This window comes from Delphinapterus leucas, chromosome 4 (genome assembly GCF_059928025.1).
Source record: "Delphinapterus leucas isolate spDelLeu-1000000601 "Yukka" chromosome 4, BTC_Dleu_Yukka2, whole genome shotgun sequence".
Taxonomy (NCBI): Eukaryota; Metazoa; Chordata; class Mammalia; order Artiodactyla; family Monodontidae; genus Delphinapterus; species Delphinapterus leucas.
The window spans coordinates 104,653,626-104,677,770 of NC_143132.1; the positions used below are offsets into that span (position 1 = coordinate 104,653,626).

The 24,145-nt window shown below is 41.1% G+C and overlaps 1 protein-coding gene across 2 annotated transcripts in view; it reads right to left on the reverse strand.

Moving 5' to 3' along the window:
- The window catches only part of SCHIP1 (schwannomin interacting protein 1), a 43,177-nt gene extending 19,326 nt beyond the window's left edge, over nt 1-23,851 (reverse strand). The window contains exons 1-2 of one of the 2 annotated variants that reach the window (XM_022573453.3): nt 23,368-23,851; nt 9,891-10,009 (exon numbers count right to left, since the gene is read on the reverse strand). In XM_022573453.3, coding sequence (XP_022429161.1) covers nt 9,891-10,009; nt 23,368-23,445 — 197 coding nt within the window. In that variant the 5' untranslated portion in view covers nt 23,446-23,851. Of the gene's footprint in view, nt 1-9,886; nt 11,216-23,367 lie in introns of those variants that run through there. The other variant, XM_089910959.1, reaches the window with a different exon arrangement.
- Between the last annotated feature and the right edge of the window lie 294 nt (nt 23,852-24,145).

Sequence of the window (24,145 nt, forward strand, 5' to 3'; positions counted from 1 at the left end):
AAAAGTATGAGAGCAGGGGGAGCAAGTTTGATTCCTGGGTGGGGAACTAAGATTCCGGCATGCTGCAAGGCACATCACCAAAAGAAAAAACAAAAAACAAAAAAAAAATTCTAAGTGTTAAGGAGGCATGTGTCAACATTTTATTGGCAGTGGTTTTCTGAAATATCTTCCATGGGTTTTTAATGCATGTGATAATCTGAATGAGAATAATCTGAGGGGCACAGAAAATTTTACAAAAATACTGAACAAAAGGATTGTGTTAAAACTCCAGATGACAGAGCTCACATGCAGTCAGTGAGGCTGTTTTCTCATAGCAGTGAGTGCTTATGTAAACTCTCAAAGGAGCCGGTCTTCATATGAGCTGTGTGTGTCCAGACACATGTGAGGGACCACTGTCTAAAGGGAGTGCAAATTTCAGTAATAAAGTCATGATAACTTGTCAAAGATGATGCACCAATGAAAAATCATTTCTAGAAGTTCTTTTAATTAAACATTTGGCTGTCCACTGGAGCCATTTTTAAATATAAAATGCAGCCCTGTGGGCTTCTTCTCCCTGTCTCCCACCCTTTTGCAGTAGCTCTGACAACTGAATTCTCACTGGCGATAATAATAAAATTCATAAGACAGAGTACAGCTGGATATGCCTCTAGCAAGATGTCAAATATCGCTTGCACAAAATTAATTGCACCTAATTAAACTGGGGTCATTGGCATTACTGTAAAGTGAGGCTATTTATTAGACAAAGAAAATTTCACAAATGCCAATTTGCTTTTCTTTCAGGTTTGTAAAAGAGAAGAATTGCTTACATGATTAAATTTGTTTTGCCATTTTAATCCTATTACTCTTCAGAAGATCCACTTCAAATTTTGCTTCACTTTAAAAATTGTGTAATATTTTAGAATACTGCAGATAATTCTTGGAGGAGGGCATAAAAATGATAGGTTTTCTGTAGATTACCCGATGAATTTTCAAATAGTATAAAAAAAGAATTTGCAAACTACCATTTGCAATGACAGGTACTTTGGAATTACTCATATGAAGGATTTTCTAAGCAAATTAATAGTACACATGTATGAGATTAATATGAAGTTCAAAAGGTATGTTGCATGTTACAAAGAGGTTGTTGTAGTATGTACCTATTAATTCAGGAAAGCAAATTTCATTGTGTTGAAACAGGACAACCTCTTCTCACTCATGCTGGGTATATATGACCACTGTGCTTACTTCTTCTAGGAAATTATGCAAAAATTATTACTATCAGAGACAAAAGGATGATTTACTTTCCTGGCAAAATGAGGCTGGTTTGACCTGTGATCTGTGGCAGATTATATATTCAGATTCTCAGTTCCTCACATTCGAAGCTCCTATGAATCCAATTTCTTTAAAGCCTCTCTAGATCACTGCTATCTGTCCTATCGAGACAACTCCCTGGGCTATGGTGCCTCCCCGCCCCCTCCCCTCCACACAGCCCAAACACAAGAGGAGGTGGTGGGTAACTATTACTGGTCTTATCTCAGCCATTCGCCAATAAACCTATAAGAACAAGAAAGAAATGAGTTTTGATCTGGGGATGTTGGAATGGCTGAGATAAGTAAACAGTAATCATTATTCAAACGAGCGTCTCAAAAGCTCTCTGGGGCATTTCTGTTTTTCATAATCTTCACAATGCATGGAGAGAAGGGTATATAGCCTTTTCCAGGTTACAATATTACATTGCATACTTTGTGAATAGACTGTATTATGTTGTATTTATATTTATGTGCATGTAAATAAAATCTATCTTGGGGTAAGGGAAGAAGAGAAGTCGGGGGGTCAGGTTCATTTTGTGTTACTCTGAGAAAAGGAGAATGGAGATGGCAGAAAAAGTTTTCTCCATGATGTCAAATCAGCTTGTAATGTTTGAAAAATGAAAGACTTCCTAGGTGTCTGTTACTAATGACCACTCTGTCCTGTGTTTTCACAGCAGCCAAGCCAGTTTCCATTCCTTTAGTAACACTAAGCTATATAAACTCAGAATCCGAAATATAATGCTGATTCAAGATTAATTTGGTCAATGAAAAAATATTTTATAGCAAAGTATTATACTAGTCATAAGAGAAAAGGAATATTTAATTTTTCTAAGAACATGAGTAAATCTAACATTTCTTAGAAACTTCTTTCAAAAATAGGTCATTCATTTCTCTCATTTCCTTTTAAGCTTTTAGCTGGAACATTTTTAAACAGAGAAAATGGACAAAGGTCATACGATCTCAGTTTGAAAAGGCTGATTATGTGTGGATTAGCACATTTTGAAGAAAAATACGGCACTTCCTATACTGGCCACATTTCAGTATAAGTCAAATTTAATTAGTTGAGTTATGAAGCAATATCAAAAATTCTTTTGCTGCAGTATTGGGCATGAAATGTCTTTATGGGATTATCGTAAGTCTAGCTTACATTTAATAGCTTGTCATTCTTTTAAAAAGTACTTTAGGAGATAGCACTAATTAGAAAAATTCAGTGGGGCTGAAACCCAAAGGCCAACAGAGAAGGACTTACTCTCACAGGAGCAGCTTAAACTTGTCTTCCCAAAGGACCCTCCCGCTACTTCACAATTTCTCACATAATATGAAGTGAATTTTTACAGGTAAACACCCTTTAAAATGCATAAATAGAAGTCCACTATTTTGCCAAAGGATCCTACTTACCTGGGTAGGCCCTGCCTTAAAAGTAAGCTTAACACTTCAGAATCCATTGCTTGGGCAATTAATTGTAAGTCCTCAGCCTCATTTAAAATTGAGTCCTGAGCTCCTTAAAGCAGTAAATTCAGCTAATATTTACCTGGTTTTGATTATTTAACTAGTTCAGCATGTGTGCTTTGGAGCATTCTGGAGTGCCACATCAGTGACCTCAAAGTTCTAACATCCCTCAAGTACTTTTGTAAGAAAGAGGTAAGGTACTTCTAGCTCAATGAAGAATTTCAGGAATTGTAATACATTAGAGAAACACTAATTCTAATAGGGATGGAGAATATGGGTTACACGATTGCAACTGAACATTTCCTAAGGCTTTTCTCCTACATTATTACTGAGGAAGGAGAATGGCAGTCAGTCTTTGCAGACTTTAAATTTACAGGGAAAAAGTGACATTTCTTAGGAACGTTAAGTCTCATTATTAACCATCATCCTAAGGGGGATCCAAAAAGTCATCGTGTTCTCTGAGAGGATGATCTCATCCCAGAATGTGGAGAGGAAAACATATGAGCTAACAGGATATAAATAATCTTCCTTATGGCGAGTCAACAAGTGTAGCTTGTTATGAGCTACTGTGAAATACGTATGTGTTTAGATAGCTGTGTCTCCAAAGAGGGTAGATGACTAAGTGATTCTCAAATTCTGCTCTGCCAGAAGAGTTTCAGGTGGGCTTTAAGGGTTTATAGGGGAGGGATGGTGAGGGGCACTGAGCGCGAAGTAGAGTGGCATTGAAGGGAAATGGTGGGAGATGGCATGTTCTGGGCAGGGGTATCCCAACCCCTCTCCTTCAGTCCTCCTGGACCAGAGGTCTGCTTTGTTTTACATACATGGTTTCTGCACAGGATTTTATATTTCTGCTATTAAAAATAACAAAAACCTTCATGAGACCTCTAGTTACACATGGCATATCGAACACAGGAATTTATCTTCTCTCTCTTCTGAAATCCTACTAAAATAATATTAAAGGAAGAAATAAGGTATGAACTTACATGGACAAAGGAAATGGAAAAGGAGACAGTGGCACACAAGAGAGTTGTTTTTTGTTGTTTTTTTTTTTGCGGTACGCGGGCCTTTCACCGCTGTGGCCCCTCCCGTTGTGGAGCACAGGCTCCGCACACGCAGGCCCAGCGGCCATGGCTCACGGGCCCAGCCACTCCGCGGCATGCGGGATCCTCCCGGACCAGGGCACGAACCCCCGTCCCCTGCATCGGCAGGCGGACCCCCCAACCACTGTGCCACCAGGGAAGCCCCCACAAGAGAGTTTGAAAATATTTTGAAAGACAAAAGGCAGATGGATGAGGGGTATTTGACTTAACTACTTCAATTTGCTAGGTGTCTGCAGGGGTGGCTGGTGGAGAAGGCACATGCATTTTCACTTCAGGATCCTGGAAATACTCAGGTGCATCCAAAGGCAGGGGAGTGGGGTAAGGCTGCGTACAAACCAAACTGATTAAACAACTGAAAGGAAAACCTAGATCTTCTAACTTGCCCTGACTACGTGTGGTCTGGCAGGATGAGAAAGTTTACTATCTAGAGAGGCTGCATCGGGGAGCTCTGGGCTAGGGCTCCCTCAGGCACAGCTGAGGTGGCAGTGAAGCGCCTTACTGAAATCAAAGGAATTAAGTGAAATTCTGAATTGTCAACCATTCCCCTGCTAGAGTCTTACACTGGCAGCCAGGCTTAAAATTCCTTAGGATGAAGTTGAAGAGTTCTTCCCTGTGACAACTTACAGCCCAAGAGAAAAGAGCTTTGAGCACTTTTAATTGGATGCACCCTTACAAATAGTTGTGTTTTTATTTGACCATTCTGAAGTGAAGTTCACCATTCATTAATGCAACAACTATTCAGTGACTATGTATTAGACACTGTCTAAGCAATAGTTATGGTGGTGAACAAAACAGACAAAGGCCTGCTCTCTTGGGGTTAATTATTTTCGTACTAGAGAAAGACAAGGAACAGATTAAAAATATATATAATACAACATCAGGTAATGATAAGGACCACAAAGAAAAACAAATCAGGGTAAGAGGATAAGCAGGGTAAGAGAAGAGAAAGTGGTAGGTAGGTTGGGAGTTTACCTTTTAATTGGGTAGTCAGGGAAGGTCTCTCTGAGAAGACAATATATGTCTCCAAGCCCCAACCAGAAACTTTACAACAGCTTTTAGTGTTTTACACTTAATTATTAATAGAAATCAAAATGAACAAAAAAACAAACTCAGAAAAAATCATGGACAACGTAGAAATCAGAAGGAAACATTTTGAACAATTTAACTAAAATTAATGCCCTCAGTGAAATGAGAAAGCATGATGGGAAAAATTTTGAAAACATAAACAAAATGGACAAATTCTTAGAAAATACAACTCATCAGAACTGACTCAAGAAGAAATCAAAAGTGTGTACAATCTTAAAACCACTTAAAAAACAGAAGCTGTTAAAATCAAACATACAAAGTAGACACTGGGCCCAGATGGTTATATTGGTAAGAAACAGCTCATTCCAATATTATGTAGACTTTTCTTAGACAATACGAAAGGGGGAATAGTAGCTAATTCATTTACACCAGCATAAACTTATACTAAAACCAGAAAAAAAAGTTACAAGAAAAGAATACAACAGACCCATGTGACTCATGAATGTAAGTATAACAACCCTAAATAAAATACTATGTATAAAATCCAATACTGTTCAAAAAAAGATAATACCCCCAACCAATTTTGGTTTATAATAGGTATGCAAAGATTGTTCAATATTTTGAAAATCTATAAATGTAATTCATTAATAGATTAATAGAGAAAATCATACAATCATCTCAATAGATGCAGAAAAAGCACATGATAACATCAAAAACCCATTCATGATAAAAATGTTTTTAAAATTATGAATATAAGGGAACAATGTTAATCTCATAAAGAGTAAAATTAAAGAAAACATAAAATTAACATCATCCTAAATGGAAACATTAGAAGCATTCCATTTAATATGAGAAATGAGCTAAGGATTCCAACTACTACCATTTTTAATCCTCAGTGTACTAGGGTACCTATCCAGTGCAGTAAAACAAAGAAAGAAACCAGAAGTAGGAGGACAGAAAGGAATTTTAAAAGCTGCTATTTTTTGTAGATGATATTGTTTTAAACGTCCAAAGAATGTACAGACAACTTTACTGGAAATAATAGAAGAGTAGAGAAATACTAGGTATAATAATAACGAAATGGCTGGATACACGACTAGTGTACAAAGTAAGCTGCAGCAAACAACAAGAAAGCATTATCTAAGAGAATTTAAGATAATATCAGAATATCAAATATGTAGAAATAAATATAACAAAAGATATGCAGTATCTCTAAATGGAAAACAGGGATAGGAAAATTTAATACTGTGAAAATGTAATTCTCCCCTAAATTATTGGGTTGGCCAAAAAGTTCGTTTGGGTTTTTCCGTAAGTTCGTTTTCCGTAAGTTCGTTCGGGTTTTTCCATAACATCTTATGGAAAAACCAGAACGGACTTTTTGGCCAGCCCAATATTTCCAGATTCAGTGCAATTCTAGTCAAAAATCCCAAGACAGTATTTTGCTGAACTTGATTTGATGATTTAAAATTTATATGGAAGAATAAAAAACCAAGAATAGGCAGTAAAAGAGTAAAGAGTCGAGATATCAGGACTTATTTTGAAGCTATAGTAATTAAAATTGTATGGTACTGGTGCAGGGATAGAAACACTAACCAGTGAAATAGAATGTATTCCCATTAATGTATAGTCATACATAAGTGGTCTGTTAGATCAGTCAGTAAAAGAGAATTGTTACTAATAAATATGATGGAAAAAATGGTCATGTATATGGAAAAAGATGAAATTAGACTTCTCCATTCCAAATCAGGAAACCAACCCCTGATTGCTTACAGACTTAAAAAAAAAAAACACTTTTAACTCTTAACAGGAAATCTAGGTTAACGCCTTTTGGACCTTAGGATAGAAGAAGATTTTTTATAGAAGCCTCAGAAAGCACTGACTCTAAAAGAAAAGTTAGATAAAAATTACCATTAAAATTAAGAACTTCTGGTCATAAAGACACATTGAGGAAGTGAAAAGACAAGTTACAACCTGGGAGAAGATATTTGCCATACATACAGCATATTAAGGATTAGAATCATAACTAAAGAACTTCCATAAATCAATGAAAAAAACATAAAGAATCCAATAGAAATTTGGACATGAGGCCCAAAAAGACATTTCACAGAAGGGGAAACAGAGATGGCTAATAAACATAATGAAATATCATTTAATGCCCACATTCAGTTAACAAAAGTGTGAAAGAAGTTGACAATATTGAGTGTTAGAAAGCCTATATAGATCCGCAGGATCTCTGAAGCATTGCTGGTAGGAGTGTAACTTGTGCAACTATTTTGAACAGTTTGGCATTATCTTCTAAATAGGAACATTCATGTATTTTCCTAGGAATACCAGTCCAAGGTACACACCAGAGAGAAACTCTTGCACACAGACAGCAGAAGACACATACAAGGATGTTTATAAGCAGCACTGTTTATAAAAGCAGAACCTCTGAAACAACCCAATGCCTATCATCAGAAGAGATACATTCACATGGTGGAATATAATACAGCAGTCAAATCAGGGACTGGCAAAGGGGAAAATGGGGCAATTTAAATTTCAGAACAAACAATAAAATTTCTCAAGTAATCATAGTTTACTACATGGTTCAAGGTGAATAATATATGACCTTAATAATGTAAAATTGAACAGTTATTTGACCCCAAATTATAAAGTAATTATATTAGGAGGATGGGGAGGGATATATAGATATGTCTGTGGGAGGGCTGTAAAAGAGAGTTAAATCCCAACCTTCCGTATTTAGCAGTCAGTAAATGGTTTAAAAGTAAAAGGTAAGAAGATAAGCATTTTACTCAGAGACATAAATACCAGCTTAAACAACTAAGGAGTTAAAAGTTATTGTTTCTGGAGAGTGAGATGAGGATAGAGAGGGATGGGACCAGGGACTGTTACTTTTATGTTGTTATTATATACTCTGTAGTTAATTCTACTTTACTTTCAAAGTCATATAATACACATACACACACACACACACACACACACAACTTCGATTTTAAAAACCACAGCTCCCGTTTGGACCAGATGGATATGACATGGCTGAGCAAAGAGATGGGGTTTCTAGAAGAAAACTTTTTGGTGCTTTGGGGACTACTAGAGGGCAGTAGCAGAGATCTATAAGACTATGGGGTCCAATCTACTCATTTTACAAAAATGAGGAAACTGAGGCATGGTAAAAAACTAAGTAAATTGCTCAAGTCTCAGAATTAGAAGCTGACTGGGACTAACCCTCAGGTGTCCAGGTCCCTAGGCCCGAGGTCCTCCTGCCACATCCCACTAGGAGGAGAAAGAGGTGCTTCCATAGCAAAGGGGAAGGCTGACCTTCCAGCTCTGGAATGACATATGCCGAGAGCGAGGGAATCCTCTGAGCCTGAGCTGGCCCACACCCAGCTGAGGAGGACACACCTAAACACTGCATAGCCAGGCCACAGCTCCTGTCTCCAGGCACTAACTCACCAGGAGTGACTCCTAAATACGCACATATATGAGTGTGTGTGTGCTTTCTGATTTTTGCTGATTTAGATGAATCTGTAAGGATCAGACAGAAGTATGAGGCTTGCTGAAAGCTCGATAAAATAGATACTAAAGTGTCTAATTCTGGGCCTCATATGAAGGAAAGAGTGGAAATCCGTTGGCTGAATGAATGCATGAATGCTATCATTTGTCTCCCACACCTGGTTTAACATGGTAAGTATACCTAGTATTTATACAGGGGATATTTGCTCTTAGAAAGCCCAAAGGAAGAGCCAGGCATTGTGACAAGAAATGGATATTTGGGGAGGGATCAAGAGAATGCTGATGGGTCTTCAGTTACTACCATCTTTATTAAAACAATCTTTTATGTGCTTTAATCACTTGGAATACCTGTACTCATAATAGTTAATTTTGCAGATTGTCTATACCCTCCCTAATCAAAGTGTGACCTATGGACTGGCAGCATGAACATCAGCTGGGAGCTTGTTAGAAATACAGAATCTTGGGACTTCCCTGGTGGTGAAGTGGTTAAGAATCCGCCTGCCAGTGCAGGGGACACGGGTTCGAGCCCTGGTCCGGGAAGATCCCACATGCCGCAGAGCAACTAAGCCCGTGTGCCACTGAGCCTGTGCTCTAGAGCCTGCAAGGCACAACTACCGAGGCTGTGTGCTGCAACTGCTGAAGCCTGTGTACCTAGAGCCCACGCTCTGCAACAAGAGAAGCCACTGCAATGAGAAGCCCACGCACCGCAATGAAGAGTAGGCCCTGCTCGCCGCAACTAGAGAAAGCCTGAGTGCAGCAACGAAGACCCAACGCTGCCAAAAATAAATAAATTAACTAATTAAAAAGAAAAAAAAATACAGAACCTTACATCCCACCCCAACCTACTAAATCAGAATCAGCATTTTAACACAATTCCCAGGTGATACATATGCACACACATATGTAGAAGCTCTGGTCTACAATCCTATTTTCTAGATAGAATCATAATTTTAATATATTTTAATTGGAATTAGAAGTTATGCAAATGATCAGTGATACCCTGAAATCAATTAAGGTAAAAAAAAAAAAACCACCTGCAGGACAGTTTAAGCTCTGTAATAAACATTCAATGATCAAAGTGGGAATTGTATTTCTCAGTTACCAGTATTCATTGCAATCAAATGCATCGGGGGGTCAGGCTGGATGCTTTGGGACTGCTTAATGGGAAATCTGGTGGTCTGCCACACTTCTCCAAGCACCAGTCAGCTTGCTTAAGAGTGTAGCTTGACTCCCCCTTCACAATGCAAAATCAGAATTGTGTCTAGAAAAAAGATGAAATATAGAAATCTGACCTCAAATGGCTGGGCAAATGGGCCAAAAATCCCCAAAGCTAAAACCCAAAAAACAAACCCAACAAACAGGTGGAGAGGGATCTGTCTAGCACGCAAATAAAGGTGGCAGTATTATGGGGAAAAAATCCTCAAGGATTTAAAGGATATCTCTTATTAGACATACATAGTCAGATGACAAAATCCATTAGGCACATATCAGAAAATCAACTCAAAACACTCACCGGGAGGAAAGGCTTGGCTTCCCACTTTTGCTACAGCTGGTATAAATTCCTGGGCCATCATCAAAGAAGCTTCCAAGTGCCAACTTCTGTCGGATAGATTCTCTTTCATTTTTCTGTGCCTAAAATTTCAGGAAAATAAGACATGCCGATAAGCAGGCAGATACGTCACAACCAGAGGCGATCTAACTGCTAAGTCTCTTAGAACTATAATATTAGACAAAAAGTAAACAGGCCAAAACACAAGAGCATTTGAATTATTAAGACTGAAATTCAACCAGTCTTTCCTGATTCCACGTCTGTGAGCATTTTCAGTGCTTTGGAGTCCTTTATGATCACTAGTCTCGGAAATCACCATCACGGTAGTAAATGATCATCATCAAGACAGAACCACAGTTGACCCCTGAACAACACGGGTTTGAACTGCTCAGGTGCACTTACAGCAGATTTTTCTCAAGAGTAAATACTACAGTGCTACACCACCCACAGTTGGTTGAATCTGCGTATGCGGAACCACACAGACAGAGGGCTAACTATAAATTATAGGCAGATTTTTGACTGCGTGGAGGATCGGCGCTCCTATCCCCAGGGGTTGTTAAAGGGTCACCTGTAGGTTATTTGGCACTATAATCTTTCTTCTTCTTACCTGCTAAATATAACAGCGTAAAGTCATGGAGGGCAAGCACTTTGTCCTAAATCAAATCACTTTTATCTCAAATGTGGCCCTTCCCTGGATCTTTTCCCTTCTTTACATGGTCCCTTCAGTCCACTTTCTCTATGGCAAGAACATTGATTCGTTCAACCAACAGGCACCAAGCCTCTCTGAGAGGCAGGAGCTACGCTGTGACGCTAGAAGACGGCCCAGGACGGATAGACACAGCCCCTGCCTCCACCCATTACAGTCTTGATGGGGACTCTTGTTTCCATTCAAGCTCATCTCACCAGGTTTAGATTGTGAGAAATCCTAACCTAGTGCCTGGAATAGCTGGAGGATTCTCACTGGACCCATCTGTTTCCTATTTTGAAGGGAAGTCAGATCGTTGTGCATAGGAAAAGGATTTGGTAAACTACACTACTGAGATAACTTGGATACGTTTACAACACTTGGCTTCGCATAAAAGTCCCATAAAAACTCACCATGCTGAACTTTTAAACCCTTTAAACAACAGAAGATGAGATATGATTTCCTTAGCTAAAAATAAAACAACTACAAAAAACAAACAATGAGTTAGACATCCTGGGGTGAGAATGAGATTTTGGTTTTCTGTTTGGTGGGATGAGGGAGGCTGTGAGAAGCACCATTATATGTTCTGAGCAGGGGGCTGAGGACTCTGCGGAACAAATTATATAACGAAACCCAGCTCACGTGAGTGGGCGTGGTTATGGAACGCACGACCGCCTTGATTCTCTCAGTAGGAGGTTCTGGAGCCACGTTTGCTGCTACCAGTACCCACAAGTTACAGTGAAAGCTCTGAGCCATCATCTGAGCATCACTGTGTCACGGTAATGAAATGGACAACCTATGGGAAGGACAGGCTGAAAAATGGCTTCATTTCATCCCCAAGTGAAGGGCAATATACTACAGGTTAAGGCTGCTGTTTACTATGATAGCTACTAGTCACATGTAACTATTTACATTCAAATTAAAAATTAATTAATTAAAATAAAAAATTCAGTCCCTCAGTCATACTAGCTGCATTTCAAGAGCTCCAGAGCCACAGCCACAGGTGGCTAGTAGATATCATATGGGAAGCACAGAATAAAATATACGACAGCGCAGCACCACTAAGACAGCGTCAGCTTCAACGGTCTGCATCAGAATTTCCTGTAGAGGCTTTAAAATGCACATTCCCATTGCTTCTGTGCCTTTGGGCTAAGATCAAGTGTAAAATACACATCCCTAGACTCTAGCACTGGGTATTGAGTTTCAATGGGTTTGAGAACTTCTGGGCGAAGGAAAGCTCATCTTCATTCTCCTTTTCTCTAACATTTTAAAATTCTTGGACACTACAAGCATTCTTTCAACTTTCATACTTAGCAATTATATTTAAATCTATCTGTCTATATAGATATCCCTCCCCCGCCATTTTGTCATGTACCAGTGGAACTGTGTCATACTAGGAGCTCCTGTATTTGTGTGTATCTGTTAATACAGCCACAAGGTGAAAGACTACTTTTTTTTTTTAATTAATTAATTTATTTTTGGCTGCATTGGGTCTTCCTTGCTGCATGCGGGCTTTCTCTAGTTGCAGTGACCGGGGGCTACTCTTCGTTGGTGTGCGTGGGCTTCTCATTGCAGTGGCTTCTCTTGTTGCGGAGCACGGGCTCTAGGCACACAGGCTTCAGTAGTTGTGGCACTCAGGCTCAGTAGTTGTGGCTCACAGGCTTAGTTGCTCCACAGCATGTGGGATCTTCCCAGACCAGGGCTCAAACCCGTGTCCCCTGCATTGGCAGGCGGATTCTTAACCACTGCGCCACCAGGGAAGTCCCAAGACTACTTTTATACAGTTACAGATGTGATGCTGATCTCATATTGTTACTGGGCTAGCACAGCACTGAGCCCTGAGAAAGTAACCATGAAGTCGTAAAGGGAAGTAAGAATGCTTTTAATTTCACTAAGTACTTGCAACTGTACTGCTGAGAACGTTAATTAAAGCAACCCACCCTTCCAGATATGTAAGGCTGGTACTGGCGATGGTCCTGCCAAAACAGAACCACAACACTTGACATCTTTATTTAAAACAAATTCATTTCAAAATCCCCAAATCTGCCACACAGATTCAATGTAGTCAGTGAACCTATTTCTCAATCCATATAACAGCCAAAAGAGAATCTCACTCAATGTCCTCTACAGTCAGAAAACCGTTGAGTGGAATGAAATATTCAAATATAAAATCGGTAGATCACAACATGTGTGTTAATGACTAATGTTGTCCAGCATCAGCCTGGGGTCTGGGAGAGGTTTCATTTAAAGAAAACACCTTTCCCAGGTCTGAGGCGCGAACACACACTTGATTTCATGTCTATCTTTCCTGATTTACTTTGTATACTAAAGCTATAGATAGTGGAGAAGGTCTTAAAAATATTTCTGTTTACACTAATTACTGTTTTTATACAGAATACTTCATTAACAGTTTAAAGACAACTGTTTTGTAATACACAAACTTTCTCCCCTTCTCCTCTTCTTTCTCTGGATCCCACTGAACAAATCAAGAAAAGTATAAAGCATATAAAAGCCACCATAATCCCACCACTTAGACACAGATCGCTGCTGACATTTTGGTATATTTTCTTCTAGTTTTTTTTTTTTACCTTATATGTGTATTTTTCTCTTTTTTATAAAATTGAGATCATAATGTTTATATTATGAGAATTTCCCTCCTTCATTCAAAATTCTTAAAAAATACAATTGTAAATGGCCGCATATCATTCTCTCCTCTGGAGTTATCTTCTATTGTCACCCATTTGGGTTGTATCCAATTAAAAATTACAGAGAAGTTAGCATTTTACATGAATTCCTGCCCACATGTCTGATTATTTCCTCAGGATAAGTTCCTGGAAGTGGGATTACCAGATCAGCTGAGTGTGAACACTTGTTGAGGCTCCTGACACATTCTGTCACACCGCTCGAGAGAAAATCTGTTCCAATGTACATGCCCACCAGCAACGAAAAAGGGTGCAGCTTTCACTATATCCTGGCTAACACTGAGTATTTTCACTTAAAAAAAAATGCCAGTGTTTTTAATTTGATAGGCAAAAAGTGCTATTCTTTTTATTTTAATTTCTTTGATTAAATATTTAAATTTTTTCAGTTAATGTACTTGCTTTTCTCTAAACTACTTACTCCTAGCTTTGCTTATTTCTCTATAAAGGTCTGAGAGTTCTGAACATTTTAGAGTAAGCATTATGCTTAGTCCTTTTGAGTTTGGCATCTAAATGTTATACAGTTAAGTCAATAGCTCACTCCCTCTTAAGTGTCTGCTGGCTCTGTGCTTGGAAAGCCCTTCCCAGTCCAGAGGTAAAGGATCCCACTTGATGTTGGAGGATTAAATGAGACAATTTAGGTAAATTGCTTAGTAGCAGTACCTGCCCTATGGTAATGTAAATCTGCAATAAACGGTAGCTATTATGATTAATCCTCCAACAATTCCTGGTCTGAAGATGAGGAAACAGAGGGTGAAGGAAGGTTACCCTACTGTTAGATAGAAGAGCTAGGATTCAAGTCCATCTTTCTGGTGCCAGATCTTCCACATCTCTTCTCCACATCGATCGCTAAGGTGTCCACGTGGACACCATGTTGAAGATAAGAGGCAGGACTCATTTGATTCAGATCGACTTCTTTCCTGAGACGGATGTGATGCTTTCTCAGAAAAGGAGAACACACCTGACTGCAAAACATACACACCACATGCCTAATCATAACCGCAAATACTTACAATACAAATATCTTCTTATCAGAGCCACTCTTTGGACACCACTGCTCAATCTTCCTTTCGGAACAAACCGCCCTAACCTTTCAAGTAACTATGATTCAACTGACTAGTAAAACAGTTTTTCTCTTAAAATTCAACAATTGGAACCTGATTTCCTTCTTGTTGCCCACATGTGTAAAGTATGAGTGTGTGTGTGTGTGTGTGTGTATGTATGTATGTGTAGTTTCAAACTTCTTTTGTTCTCTAAGGAATTACAACTGCAGGGCAATTATGTCCTCCAAACCCCCAAAGCCCAAACATGCCCCAGGGCGAGGAACAGTGACGTGCACAGGAAAAGGGAGAAGCGGACTCAAAACTACACTCGCCAAGTGTGTTTATGGCAAGCGGAGCCATGTCCCCTCCTAAAATGGCCTTGGGAAATACTGTCATAAAACAAAAGTGAAACGTCTAAAATGGATATTGCAGGCAAAAAGCAAGACGGCACCTGAGGAGGAACGGCTCATCACTATGAGACAGAAAGACTATCGAGACCATTATCAAGAGTGAAAATGTGCTCACAAACTCACCATTGACCAGCCACAGGCAGTGTTTTGTCCTTGCCTGTCGACGAATTCCCTGCTGCCACCCCCTGTGCCTGGGCAGATAAGGCTCACGATGGCTTTTGAGGGAATCCTGTGAGCCAAGATCTCAGAACACAGACCACTGAGCCGTTTCAGACCCCGAACGCCGGTGCTCAGCCTTTCCCATTGTGCCACCATTCTGCTGCAATTCCCCAAAGTCGACGAGAAGAAAGAGGGGGGATTTGGTAAAAGAAATAAAAAGCAAACGGCCCAAGCTAATGTTCTGCTTGGGTAAATACTGGCTATCTCCAAATCTGGTCCATCCCCAAGTCCTTTCCATACTTTCTTCGGGACACGGCTGCACCCGGCCCTTACACACCGGTTACCCGAGCCCCTCCTTGGGTCCCGCCTTTGTCCCTCTGGCACCCCGTTCACCTTGCTCGAAGCATCCTTGTGTCTCTGAAGCAGGGGCCACCTAGTCTTTCACATGCCGGCCTTATAAATGTATAAGCAGAAGGCTGTGTGTCTTGTGCATTTCTGAAATTTAATTGGCAAACTGCATGTTCTTGGGGGCAGCTGCGGGCCCACTGAGGTTCTCAGAAACACACTTTGGAACATAACATCCCGAGCCTAAACCGAAAGCCAGCTGGTGCTCAGGACACTGCGAGCAGCTGCTTCCTTCTGAGTCCTGCACAGATGCTGATTCCAGATAGCTGGCAAGGAGAGGGCCTGTCTGACCCAGAGGAAGGGGTTCCTTAAACTCCCCAAAGGAGGAAGACTATTTAAGGAAGCTTGGCTTAGAGAGTCCGGGGGCGCAGTTGATGCGAATGGCACAGCAATGCTCTAGGAACAAAAGCCGATGTTAAGCTTGGAAGCAGGGGCAACCGGGGCCTGGATGGGATTCAGCTGTGGGGAAGGGAAGTGGGAGAAAGGAAAATGTTTCCCCCCAGGTTTCCTGTCTTCCATCTCTTCCCTGGATTGATCTTCCCCTCCTTCCCAGCTCCACGGTTTCTTACTTTTACCTGGGCACCATGGGAACTGAAATAGCTTGTTATATTATTGGATGTGCTTATTTTATAATGCTGCCTCAGTACAATTCACTACAAATCTAGGAATATACCACTTCTAGCAGCCTCCTTTCTGCCTTGCTAAAGCTGTTACCTCTGTCAGTGCTTCTTACACTTCAGGGTGCATACAAATCCCCTGGGGATCTTATTAAAATGCAGATTCTGATTCAGGGGCTGGGCCTGAGACCCTGCATCTCTAACAAGCCTCAGAAGTTGCGAGGGGTTAGCTATTTCACAAGAAGTTTCTCTAAGTTGAAGAAGCCTCCAGGCCTTGAATTTTCTTTCTCCATCTTCTACCTGGGTGTCCCACACAGGCCTCATGTCTGTTAAAGCAATGATAACCAATGAGAAAAAGGAAAGCAACGTGCCATTGAGAAAAAACTCCCTAAGGGCTGGGGGCTGCATTATTCTAGAAGCTGATGAATGCCCTGGTCCCCCAAGGCCCAGGAAGAAACTCTGGATGCAGGGAGGTTGCTGTGCCATCGGTGTGCCAAGTGGAGAATCACATGGGTGGGTACACGCACAACGTGGCCCTCTCTCTCTCTGGTCACAAATTTCTTTAAGCCAGTAGTGCTCAAACTTGATTATGCATGAGAATCACCTGGAAGGCTTGCAAAACCAGAGACTATTTTTCTGATTCAGAAGGTCTGAGGTGGGGCTGAGAAAGTGCATTTCTAACAAGTTCCCAGATGCTGCTGGCTCAAACATCCTGAGAACCATGGCTTTAAACACCTGAACAGATCGAGGAGCTACATGCAACACAGAGTTGCTTCTTCTTTAATTGAGCACAGATCTGTTGCCTGGGGAATGTCCAGACTCTGGATCCAGGTGCATTGCATTTGCAGCCGTCTGGCCTCTGCCAAAGGCCTTGCCAGGATGCCTGTTTTGAAGCAATTAGTGATCCCGTTGCTTCAGCGCCATCTATTGCCTAGTGATATCTGGCATCATTGCCATTAGCGGCATCCACCAGGGAATGCAACTGGCATTCTGGAGCTCCCGGTGGAAAAGAACTCTTCCTTTAGTAAAATAATAGTCCCTCTCATTTCTCTCCTCGGCTTAAGAAAGAAAGTTTTACTCTAAATTTATAGGCGGCATTCTAGTGTGGAGGAGTCTGAGGCTTTTAAACATTAGGAATCGGAAGGACAGAACTTATTTGTTAATTAGGCAAATTTTATTAATTTTCTTTAAAACAAAAAATAAAAGAAAACCCAAATATACTGATAGTACTTTCTAATTATTTTCTCACTATGGGTTTATCGCAAGATCAAAATACGAAAACAGCATTCTGTAAAAATATGGATTGTATGCTTTTGAATGTCAAGGGCATAAATACTTGCTCTGTGCAGGTTATTTCAAGTTCTTGCATCTTACTTCAAGACGCAAGCTTCCTGGGAAGAGCTTTTCAATTATTAGTGGAAGTGAAAGTTAAATAACCTAGTACCTTTCCATTGTATCACTGAATGGATAGTAAGTCTGGTTGTTCTGTTTTCAGTTTGCTTTTCTGACATTTTCTATTTCAGATACTTACACTAAACAATCCAGAAAGGTCTCCTGAAATGCTGTTGAAATCTCTTATCTGTGCATCCTCGCACCCATCTACCTAAACAAGTCCTCTGGACTAGATGTCAGGCCGGGCTGTTGGGCAATGTTGAGACCTGGGTTCGACTTGCTCAGCATCAGACTCAACAGGAGAGCTGCCTTTAGATACCTGAAGTCCAGGACGGGCATCCATGGAGGGTCCAGGGGCCTTCTGACATCTGTTTTCCTTAAGGATTTGCCAGCATCAAAAGGGTTGGGATGCCAGTTCAGAGGATGGAGATGTTTGTTTACAATTAGTTAACCCTGAGGATGGTTTGGCCTATCGACTGCATTCCTTCTCCTCACGCTATAGGGAGAGGAGATAAACATGAGCAGGCAGACAGAAGTGCCGTCCTGGGCTTCCCTGGTGGCGCAGTGGTTGAGAGTCCGCCTGCCGATGTAGGGGACACGGGTTCGAGCCCTGGTCTGGGAGGATCCCACGTGCCGCGGAGCAACTAGGCCCGTGAGCCACAACTACTGAGCCTGCGCATCTGGAGCCTGTGCTCCGCAACAAGAGAGGCCGCGATAGTGAGAGGCCCGCACCCCGCGATGAAGAGTGTCCCCCGCTCACCGCAACTAGAGAAAGTACTCGCACAGAAATGAAGACCCAACACAGCCAAAAATAAATAAATTAATAAACTCCTACCCCCAACATCTTCTTTAAAAAAAAAAAAAAAAAAGGAGAAGTGCTGTCCTGCAGAGTCCCTAACACTTGAACATCTAATTTTTAAGTACTGGAGCAAAAGTATTTAACTCCTAGGGTTGAAGTTCAGTAGCCATTTCCAGCTGCCTGGGAACTCTGGTGGAAGTACAGGAGCCCAGGGTACAATCTACAAGGATGACTTATGTAGTGGGAGTGTTTCAATGTCAAATCCTAAAGGGACACAGTTGAAAATTTTCCTCACCTCTGAGCAGCATATCCAAAACATGAACTGCTGGGTGCATCTTGAGCTCTCCCGGGTTCTCAAATGATTGCCTTCAGAGACTACTTTTAACATAGGACAGTGTTATCTGGGGACTCTATTTTTAACAGGTGCCATTTTACAAGTCTGTAAAACCACCTCAGTCATTCAGTATCACTGTCAGAACACAACAGTCCAAAACACCTACTGCAAGGTTATGCAACAGCCAAACCACAATCAACCACCAGGAAGCTGGTGTCCCCCGCCTCCCATATCAAGGTGGGCTGAGGATCTGGGGTAGCCGAACACAGGTGTGTGACCAGGAGGGAGGGAGAGCAGGAGCCCGGCACAGGGCAATCGGGACCAAGAAGACCCAAGTTAACCTCTTCACTACTGACACAGTGAGAGGCCTGCGTACCATAAAAAATAAATAAATTAAAATAATAATAATAATAAAAAGGATTAAACGAAATACTACATAGAAAGTACTTGGCACAGTGTCTGATCCAGAGAGAAATTCATTAAATGGTCTTGTTGCTAATATTAAAGGTAGGGGCGGGGTAACCTCCTGAGAAGAGTGGAGAAAAGGATAAAAGAGATCCAGAAATGTCCAGAACAGACAAATCCAGAAAAGACAGAGAGTACACTGATGATTGTGGTGGGGAGGTGGGAATTAGGAGTAACTGCTAACGGGGACAGGCTTTTCCTGGGGGGTGCTGACGCAAATATTCTGGAATTAGATACTAGTGGTTTGTAGAACCTTATGAAATACTAAAAACCATCAAACTATATACTTGGACATGTGAATCTTATGGTATGTGAATTATATCTCAATTAAAAAATAAACCGTACCCTCCGCCCAAAATGTGTGTGTGTTTATTTTTTAAATTGAGGTATAATTCACATACTATGTATCTGGAAAATCTCGTTATCTGAAAGAACCCACTCCCTACCACGCTGGCTTACCGAGGTGCGCCAACAGGGTGATACGATGCAAAGAAGCCTGAACTAGGAGTTACGAGCCTTCATATTTACAAGACCTAAAACCAACCGGGCCCGTTCCTCCCTTGAAAGAAAAGGAGACCCTGGCCCAGAAAGTGGAAGAGACTGTCCCGGGGGGCTGAGGTAGGGCTGGGCTCCAGGGTTCAGTAACTTAACGGGGTTCCTCAAGCATATTCAGCCCTTCCAGACAGGAAGACGGGAGGGTTCATGGAGGTCGACGGCTGCTTTTCCTCAGTAATTGTGTGGGGAGGGCAGAGCTCTTGTCTGGAATGGCAGCTGGCATTCTGCGTTCCTGTTTATTACAGTTTATCTCAAGCAGTCATTTCCATTCACCTTTTTAAAAAAACATGAGGCGCAGCTGTGGCTTCACTTTAAATATTGTTCCTTCCAGCCTTTTAATTTGTTCACGGGCTCCTCCCTAATCTTTCACCATAATTGGATGCACCACACTAGAGACAGCACCCCGGAGAAACAAAGCCAGGCAAAGTCGGCTTGCCCATCCTCCGACCACACACGGCCCTGCCCGCAGCTCCTTCTGCCAGGAGTGGCCTGGGGACAGAAGGTAAGGCCAGCCTGCCGGTGTTTGCTCTGCTCTGGGACAAAGTGGGAGCCAGTCCTCTACCGTGCTTCACGTTACATTTTCTTGATTTCCTCTCTCTCTCCACGGGTATAATTTGGATCTATCCCCAGCCCTGAGATGGTGCAGGCTGTGCGTTTTCTAGGTCCACACTGACCATCTGAAGGTCCACATCCTTCCAGGTGGCATCAATTCCACGGCAGCTTATTTGTTTGTACGCCTCCCCATTTGGGCTGTGAGCTCCTTGAGGGAAAGCCCAGCCTCCCTTTCGGGATCCTGGCCCCGCACACAATGCCAGGGACACAGGAAGGCTCTTGGTGAGTAACGGCTGACGGGATCAGGACATCGACTGGCAGGCTATGTGCCTCTGTGTCCTCAAGACAGTGGGCTGTGGGACCCAGCGGGTCAGAGGCTGCTCAGAGAAAGGCAGGGCCGTGATAGACCGGACTTTCACACCTAGGATTCTGCCAAGGTGCAGGCTTTCCTTCCTAGACACTAAGATGTGCTTTCTGTTGAGAACAGTCTTACTACTGTTACTGAACAAACCAGAGGTCCTTAATGAAACATCAGGACCTTCCCTAAGGAACTGGAACAGATGTGTACTCTTTTCCTTCCTTTGCCTGGGTGGAATCTAATTTTAGTCATCATAAAGTGACCTTTCCCCTGAAGGCTGTTTGCCTGACTTTGAAACAAGCTTGTAAAATAATCCCTATATACATGCGGTATTTATCAGTGCAACTGGTATAAAAAATTCTACTGTACCCAGGCAGGGATATACCGATTTTCCAAGTGTTTTGGACAACTGACCTCAGAGTGACAGGAGATGAAAGAAGAAATTATTAAAACTTGTATTTTTATTTACGTTTTAAACATCTTATTCTTAAAAATATCTATTTGTATATAGTCAGCCCTCCATGTCTCTGGGTTCTGCACCTGCAGATTTAACCAACCAGAGATCAAAAATATTTGGGAAAATGCCAGAAAGTTCCAAAAAGCAAGACATGAATTTGCCATGTACCCAGCAACTATTTACGTAGCATAGCATTTACACTGTATTAGGTACTATAAGTAATCTAAAGATGATTTAAAGTGTACAGGAGGATGTGTGTGAGTTATATGCAAATACCGTGCCATTTCATAAAAGGGACTTGAGTATCCTGGGATTTTGGTATCTGTGGAGATCCTGGAACCAATCCCCTGTGGATACCAAGGGACGACTGTATATGTTTTATACATAAAAGATGTACTTTTACAGTGGTATATGTGTGTAATATATGAATAGAATACATGTATATTAAAGGCTTGGGCTCAAAAACATTTTACTGATGAATACAAGGTGAAAAAAGCCTACAGACCACTGCTTTATGGCATCTAATTTAATTTTCTAGTTAGTCAGCCAAACAGCAAAAACCAAACAGAGGAAAAAAACTTAGAAAAGAAAGATTCTAATTAGGAAAAGTGATTTTTATATTAGCTAATTATTTTCTATCCTTTGTATTTTAAAGAAAGCACATGTTGCCCTGTTTCACTAGAAGTTCTTAATGAAATGATCAATAGTGGTTTTTTAAAAAGGAAGCCTTTGTAGTTATCATGATATGCATACATTTGAAAGCACTTTGCCTGAGAAAAATAGTTAAAAGCTGAAATGACAACAGAACGACTTCCATGTTTAGGGTCCACAACAATATATACTGATCTCTGGGCATCCTCCACATCTAAAAGTTTCATCTAGTGGTCTTTTGTACTAACCTCTCAGATACTATTTCTCTTGAACTCACATGTGGTGTTCTACTGCCTGAGTGAGATTAAGGGTTATACAATTCAACTCTGTTTTGTTGTTGTTGATGTTTTAAAGCTACTTGAGCCTTACATGTTTGTCACTTTAGTCAACGCTGTATCAGGTTGCCTGCATACCATGGCTCGGTCATTCCAGGCATCTGGGCTCTCTGTTTCTAAGTAGGATGAAACTACAATGGTCATTACTTTATTGTTATTGCATTAGCAGTGGTATGTCTTTCATTTTCCTAAGTGCAAACTGACCTACACTTTCCTAGCTGAGAAACGCTGTGACAAAGAAAACCGTGACTAGTCCTTTGGCACTGAAAATAGAGGCAATATGAGAACTGTGCACTTGTTCTACTGGGTTGGGTAAGTGCCCGACTCTGATTGCTGAGTGTCCCAAGTATCTTTTGCACACCCACTTCCGGCAGGAGGGGACATCGGAGAGGTGTCAGGGTTTCAAGACTCTATGAGCACTTATCCCCTTGGGCCCTCACTTCCTTCTTGGGGATCACAAAACACACAGGACAAAAAGGACAAAAAACACACAGATCAACAAGGCAGGTCATTTAAACCTATTTAAGTTTCAGCTCCTGGAGAAATAACATAAACTATTGTGAACTGCTCTAAGAAATAAAGTATGTCCTTAAAACAGGCCTCATACTTACACACAGTTATGTATGTAAGATTTAAATTGCCGTATTTTACATTATTATACGTAAAGATCTATCAAGACAGAAGCTTCTATCTCAATCTAGGGGAAAAAAGTTAGTGACGTATTTGATCAAATTAAAAATTTAGGAGCAAGTTTTACTGTTTTAGGATATTTGCCTTTGAGGGAAAACAGGTCTTTCTTTCCAGGTCCATGATGGAAGGTCCCTGATTCTTCATACTGGGCTGTGTTGTGACCTACACTTGACTTATGGGAAATAATAAGGGGGAAGGACATAGTGTTTAGCCTTCTGTGGACAGACAAGCATATGCTTGTAGTTTAATTTCATTACCTCACCCATATAACTAAAGCTATTTTTACTTGGGGCTGTTATTACCAGACAATTACCATAAAAAGCATACCAAAAATATATGTACTGACTTTCAAAAGAAAAGGCAAGCAAAGAATTAGCAGATACTGTATCAGTTTTTTTTTTAAAACCTCACACTTCTCTTAGTAAAACTTTATATTTTTCATTGTTTAAAAAAGCCAAACTCAGAAAGATAGATTACACATGCTAGTAATTATTTCTTGCAGGTGAACTGTCAACATGGCAGTAATTTAAAAAATTATTCCTTCACATAAAAAGCCTGCCTAGAAACTATATGCATAACAGAATGTTTTTCAACTTCAGAAAAACAACATGTGTATTCCAGTTACTGCTATAATATATTAATGAATACAAACTGGGAAACACAGAAAGAAGAACTCTCCCAGCTTAATGCATTCGATTCTGAGCATTTAGCCTTCCTGAATAGATTATGGCAATGGCCACTGAGTGTGGAATTTGGCCACTCCTCAAGGGTGATCTTTCTCCCAGTTAGAAAAATGGTCCGATTGTTTACAAACAAAAGAGCTCTCCCCCCTTACCTTTTTATAATCCCCCTCCATATCCAATGGGGATTCTTGACTGATGATGTCATCCATTCCATCACTGTCCAAATTCATCCTTTAACTCTTTAGAATTTCACTTAAGAAATAACCTCCCATGAATTCTGATAGGCTGACGTGCAGTTGCCCAGGACCCTGGTTACCGCTCATGCTGACATGGAGAGCCAGCTAAGAGTCTGTGTCCGGCTGTACGTAACCTTGCCCCCCTCTATCTCAGAGACACCGCCCCACCTGGCCTCCCTGGTCTGTCCTGCGCTCCAGCACGGGGGCAGCTGCTGTTCTCCGAGACTAACTCTGCCCTGACACTCAGCTCGTTGAGTCCAGTCTTACCACGTCTGCCGTCACCTTACCCTGAATGATCCTGCCTGGATTCCTCTCCCCAGCACCTTTTCTACCCCAAGTCGAGCAAAAGCTGATTCAACTCCCCAACTCCCCACTTCAGGACTGAATGTGGATAGGAGTTCTGTAAGGAATCCAGCAACCTTTTACTGAACCAGCGGTAGAGTGTATGGGATAAAAATAGATGTAAAGCCCAGCCTTGCAGACTTCACTGGTGAGTTAAAAGCCGGGTCTTCCGTGCCAAAACCAAACAGTATAATTTAAAAGTTAACCTGGAAGACAGATGCTTGCCTTTTTTTCCTTTTCCCCATAACCAATCGTTCCTTAAAATCAGATGTAAAAGTCTCATCTTCAGGGAGAAACCCCAACACAAGAATGAAATTCATTTCCAACACATTTCCAAATTCATTTCTGCTCC